General features: G+C 45.7%; 1 protein-coding gene across 1 annotated transcript in view; it reads left to right on the top strand.

The window, feature by feature from the left end:
- Positions 1 to 4,372: 4,372 nt before the first annotated feature.
- The window catches only part of LOC310939702 (ankyrin-1-like), a gene marked incomplete at its 5' end in the record, with an annotated part of 85,024 nt that continues 83,396 nt past the window's right edge, over positions 4,373 to 6,000 (top strand). Inside the window, one exon of the mRNA XM_083904517.1 lies at positions 4,373 to 4,498. Coding sequence (XP_083760643.1) covers positions 4,373 to 4,498 — 126 coding nt within the window. The remainder of the gene's footprint in view (positions 4,499 to 6,000) is intronic.

Genomic DNA, 6,000 nt, shown 5'->3' with positions numbered 1-6,000 from the left:
ATAAAGTGTTTGTTTTAGAAGTATTTTCCAGACCTGTGTGGTCTATCCCCAGTGAGGGTGAGGACTAGTATGTTCTTCTCACCTGTTAAACCACACTTGACCTCCCTGAGTGTGGCATTTTAAGACACTGAAAGCAGCCGCCTGCTTCCACCAAACTGTTCCAGTTTCGAGCCGAGACATCTCACTGAGTTTGGCTTTGCTTAAAAAAAAGTTACTTGACTGACTGACTGTGCTGCTTTGCCGAGAGCCTGGAGTTGTTACGCTTCCATGTGCTGAATATCTGTCTCTTCACCGTAGTGTCTCTGTGTGTGTCTCTCTGTCAGGTCCTCTCCGCTGTTTTCAGAGGAGCAGTGAAGCCGTTAATGTGCTGGCTGTCATACTAAAGACAGCGAAGGCAAGTAGCTCTTGTGTTTTTCTCCCTCAGGTCCACACAACCTGTCCCTTTGTTTCCCAGACGGGAGCAGTCTATATTCAGTACACAGGGTGTACTCTGCGGAAAAAAAACAAAAAAACAGACAAAATAAACAATTTTTTACCATTATATTCTCACAAAATATGCAGGAGCATTTATTTGGTAAATAAAAGTGCTTGTTAAAAAAACATGAGATTTATTGTCTATACAAACAGGCCTTAATAACTTTAATACAGCAGTCTTATGCAAACATAGAAGAGAAGACCTTAAAGGTGTGTAACATTTACGGTCTATAGGTGGAATTTGAATCTACTACCTATAAGTGTTTTGGTATAAGTGTAAAACTTATCCTTAGGATAAGCATTTTTTATAAACTCAATACAAAGTCCTTTCTTCACAGCCATCTTGTACCTCTATCTACAGCAACCTAAATGGTAAACCCCGCTTGAGCAGAGATGGGCAATTAGTTTTCCCTTGGGACCATGTGACAAACGGAAAATAGTGTTGAGGGCAGGATCAATAAGCTCAATTCTGCTCTATGCTTAATTTTATCTCTTTCTAAAAAGCAGTAAAAATTTACAATTATCCAGTATGATCACAACATAGTTATAGACATGATTTATAGATATGTGTGTATATTTTATAACAAATCATAATAATGGTAAATCATTGACTTTATAGGTTTATACAGGTTTTCAGGTTGTTTTGATAGCCGCTGGTTTCCGTTAGATTTGCATATGCTGCAGTAATTTTCAGTCACAACATAATTTACATCACTGATGCATAAAGCAGTTCCAAAAACAGCAACTATACCTGTTTCCTCTGTTTACTTAACTTCTCGATTTACAACATCAATAAACATTTTCCTGAGGAGTTTATGCTCTTAATAGCTCGTTTCTGGTCTTCTCCAAGAGCACACAATGTCGATTTTTGTAAATGATGTTTCCGTTCGGAGGAGGAGTTAAGTAAAGTGAAGCAAATCGTATATGAGTGGACCACAGTGTGATTGACGGCTGGTATCATCCAATCAACGTGGCGCCAGCCAAATTGTAAATCTCAATACTTCAGAATTTGGTGAGTTGAGTTTCTGAATGGGGCCACACGGTTGGTGTAGTGGTTAGTACTCCTGCCTTTGCAGCATCAGGCCTTTTCTCTGAGTTCTCCGTCTTCCTCCCACAGTCCAAAAACATGCAATATGGAGATTAGATAAATTGGACATACTAAATTAACCGTAGGTGTGGGAGTGCATGGTTGTTTGCCTCTATATGTGGCCATGCGATGGACTGGTGAACTGTCCCCTGCCTATCGTCCTATGTTAGATGAGATTGGTGCCTCGTGTGGAGGATAACGTGGTAGAAAACATATGGATGGAGTTTCTTAATGCATGACGTCATACCCCCAAAATACACTGGTTGCAGAACGGTTGCGTTGCGTCTCCGACCTGGCGTCGGAGCTGATACAACATTCTAGCGAAGGTGTTGGGTCCGCGCAGTTGCGGAAGGTCGGTGTATGCTGCAGTAGAGCCAAGTATATTCAGCAGAATTCTGCACTAGCGGGAGGAAGTAGGAAAATAAAACATCTGGAGTATTTTTCCAGAATAAAACATCCTGTGTTGATCATATTTCACTTAAATACATCACAGAAAGAATCCTTGCCCAGCGTACTCCGGTTGCTTAGGTCAGTAGAAATACTGCTCCGTTTTGTTGTGTTTACAACGTTTACAGTGTGTGAGAAGAACTGCGAGAAAACCTAGTCGCGCCTCTCTAGCGCAGAAATGAGACAGTGTAAAGCAGTGTAAATTGGCGGAGCTGTGCGGATCAGAGCGCACCGTTCTGCAACCAGTGTATTTTAAGGGTAATATGACACTGCGTGAACTGTCAGAGTCTGTAGGTTTGTCCGTATGTGATGAGGTTAAGACGCCCCTTTCCCCCCACAGTGTCACATTAAGTCTCAGATGGCCTTGCGACAACAAAGTGGTCCCACTGGCTACGGTAAGAGAATAGCTTAACAAGAACAAATTAGTTGGCTAAGCAAAAAAACCCACCACCATTCTAACCAGTGCAGTCAGTCCTGCCGGTGATTCATTTAGTCACAATTCCCTGGAGCTCGATATTGTGATGGATCTCTCGCCACAAAGCTGTCAGGTCATCAGTATTTGTGTTTGTTTGTGTCATGGCTGGGGCCACGCGAGCAACTGATCTGTGCAGTAACATTGCAGACAGAAGGCGATATGACCATGTTTTTTTTAGTATGATGCAGCAGAGAGAAACACACACACACACATGGAGAGTGTGAGCTGCTATCAGATCGAGGGGAGGCTGTCCAGGAGAGAGCAGGAGAAAGACTTAAATACAGCAATGTGGACACAGTAGAACGAAAATGTATGAGGAATTTCTTCAATTTAATTATTTGGATTTATCCATGTGATCGTTCACTGTAATCACTGTAAAAACAGCATACGATATGAGTGAAAACTAACCACATATGACGTCAGAATACTTTATTAATCGTGTGTTTCTGTGTGAGAGTCTACACAGTATCAGTGTGAACTGCACATGTGATGTATAGTGAGCCAAGCAAAGAGAGATGTTACAGGATCTTTTTTGCCTGCGTCAGCAGCATTGCAGGGAGGACGGGAGGGAGGGAGGGAGGGAAGGGAAGAGAGAGGAAAAAAGAGGGAGAGAGAGGAGAGCAATACAAGTAAACAGGTGCCAGCTCCATCAGCACCTCCCTTCCTGTGCACCTCTCTTTGCACACTTCCACACATACATTTTTTGAGTGCCAGACACAAGTAATTCATGCAATGATACTGTATATTTATGACAACGCCGTTTTCTTTTCTCATTGTATGGAAAACTGCAAAGGATGATGATGATGGTGTGAAAAATCGGTCGGTTCCACAAAGCTTTTTGTCGGTGTTACTATATGACACTTTATGTAAGATCAGGTCAGTTTTAGAGATATGGAATAAGCCTCTCGTTGCTCACAGGCTCACTCTAACATGCACAAGCACACTGCACCAACATACTTGCAAGGGTACCAATCCTGTCTGCTGCAGCGCCTGAACAGTAAGGAGGGAGGAGGGAGTAGAGAGGGATAGGGAAGGAAGGAAGGGAGAGTTAACGAGTAAGAGGCAGTGTGTGTGTTGTTGTTTTTTTCCCCCTCATGCATGTTTTACATTTTTATCCTGTTATCCTGTGTCTGTCTGTCTCTGTGTGTGATGGCATGATCGGCTGTGGTGGTGGTGGTGGTGGTGATGGGTTCCCTGTGCAGCCCACAGCGATTGTCCACAGATGGACACACAGCAGGACACTGTGAGATACTGAGAAATTAAATACAGGGAAAAAGGAAACAAAATCAATACAATGTGAGGAGGCAGAGCCGACTTTGATTTAAAAGCTGCTCGAGCTGCTCCTCAACTGGCTGCCAGTTCATTCCTTTTTAATCTTTGTTAATGGGGAAGGGTATAGGAGCATTTTCACAGCATGAGAGAAGGGTGATGTAAAGAAGGGGAAACAACCAGATAAGAAGGAGAACCCGTGTTTCTTTTCACTTATTTTCTTTCGCACACAGACAAAGGAAGACCGAGGAGGAGAGCAATAAATACAAAACTGAGCGAAGGAAGTGTTTATGAGCATTTGAAAAAGGACGTCCGTGAGAGCTTTGGAGAGAGAGAGAGGGAGGGAGAGCGAGAGAGAGAGTTGCGCTGCAGTAGCATCCCACAGCAGACGGTTGAGGACTGCCGATGTGTGTGTGACTGCACTGCTGAAGAGGAGGAGGAGGAGTAGGAGGCAGAGAGGGTGAGCGCGCTCGCAGACTCTGCAGGAACACACGGCAGCAGCGGCGGCGGCAGCAGCAGCAGCAGCAGCAGCAGTCCGGACCAGGTAGTCCCCCCCGTCCCCCACCCGCAGGACCTGCACACACCGACGGCGCTCCGAGACCCCCACCTCCGCCAACGCCATGGCACAAGCGGCCAAACATCTCCGCAAGAACAAGGATTTAGAAGCCGCCGCCGAGCAGGAGCGCAAGGAGAAGGAGGAGGAGAAGTTCAAACGGAGGAGTCGCTCGCGGGATAAAAAGCGCAAGGTACTGGGACTACTCCCAGATCGGGTGGTCATGGGTGGGGTGAGGTGTTGGTGGTGGGTTGGGGGGGGTGCTGATATGGGGAGTAAGGTTGAGATGCCAACCCCCCCCCACCCCGTCTTCTTTCTCTATCATGCTAAGCTGTGGTCAGGGGGTTCCAGGGGGCACACATGGAAACCCAATCATGAATGTGTGTTTCTACTGTGTGACACTCACATGTATGTCCTGCACATACAGACACGGGGGAAACGGTACAACACACACTGCATGTCTCCCTACTCCTCTCGACTGCTTTATACCTGCTTTATTGACTGTCCTGTCCGAGCCGTCTGATAAGGCAGTGTAGTACTCTCTCTCTCTCTCTCTGTGTCCCTCTCCACATCTCCCTCATCCCCTCTCTCTCTGTCCCCTCTCTCGCTTTTGTTTCCACACTGCGGTATCATGTCAGTGAGAGAAATTCCACCACAGCACCAGTCGTGGTGGAGCTTTTTTCCCCCCTCTATTTTGGCGTCTCTAATGACCGCAGAGCAATACCTGCAGGCTTCCTTCAGTGCGACCAATCCCAAGCTGTGGTGGTGTGTGGGGCTCGTTGTAAACAATAAATCTCTCATTCACTGCAGGAAAGGACGGTGTCATCAAGCGGGGTCGACTTTATCCCTTTTGGCTGCTTTGTCGCATTTCACCCAAACTCATTAATGAAAAAAATTAGTCATCTGCAGATTGTGCTGGTGTGTATTGGTTGGCAAATTGGCCCTCGGCGACTTGAGCATGAGTCCAGTCGCCCTGTGAGGCTGCACCGTGCCAGGCAGGCTGTAAACCAATCTGATGCTGATGCAGTAGAGACAGTGTTATGGACTCAGCTTCCTCTTTCACTCCAGAGAGGAGAGGCATCACTGAAATGCTGCTGCCAGGGTTTTGATTTTTTCTTTGCTTGTGAGTAGAGTGAGAAAGGTTTTAGACGGTGTGTTGGAGCAAAAGTATAGACGGGATAGAGACGAGGAGGTATGACTCACATGTACCTGGGGTTGTTGTATCTCAGCAAGGAATTTGAGAGTCGGCCCAGTCTTTTCAACACAGACAAACATGCTGCCACTCTGCGTGATGACTAACATGAGTCTGTGACTGGGGCTGTCACTTCTTCAAAAAAAAGAAGTTTGTTTCTTTCTAAGTTTGAATGGGGGAAGACACCTCTAACTGTGACTCATATCCGCCTCTGCCTTCATTAAGAGACACTATTCATGTTTTTGCTGAAACAATACACAGATGCTTGTGGGTGATGTGTGCAAACTCGGGTCACTGCTGACAGTATGAATGAGAATTCTGTTCTGATGCAGCCCAACTTTGACTGAAAGTGTGTGGTTTCAGAGAATCCCCCCATCACTTACATAACCATGCAGCTTAAGTCTTTTAAATAAGCTTCACTCCAGCTTCCCCTCCCAACCTCGCTTCCTTTACTTAACAGCAGCTTACAGCCATTTCTGCAGATATTCATACTGAAGAGGGGG

The sequence above is a fragment of the Microchirus variegatus genome, assembly GCF_963457635.1.
Source record: "Microchirus variegatus genome assembly, chromosome: 18".
Classification (NCBI taxonomy): Eukaryota; Metazoa; Chordata; class Actinopteri; order Pleuronectiformes; family Soleidae; genus Microchirus; species Microchirus variegatus.
Note: the sequence above shows the minus strand (reverse complement) of the source record. Positions and strands in the feature narration are given on the sequence as shown.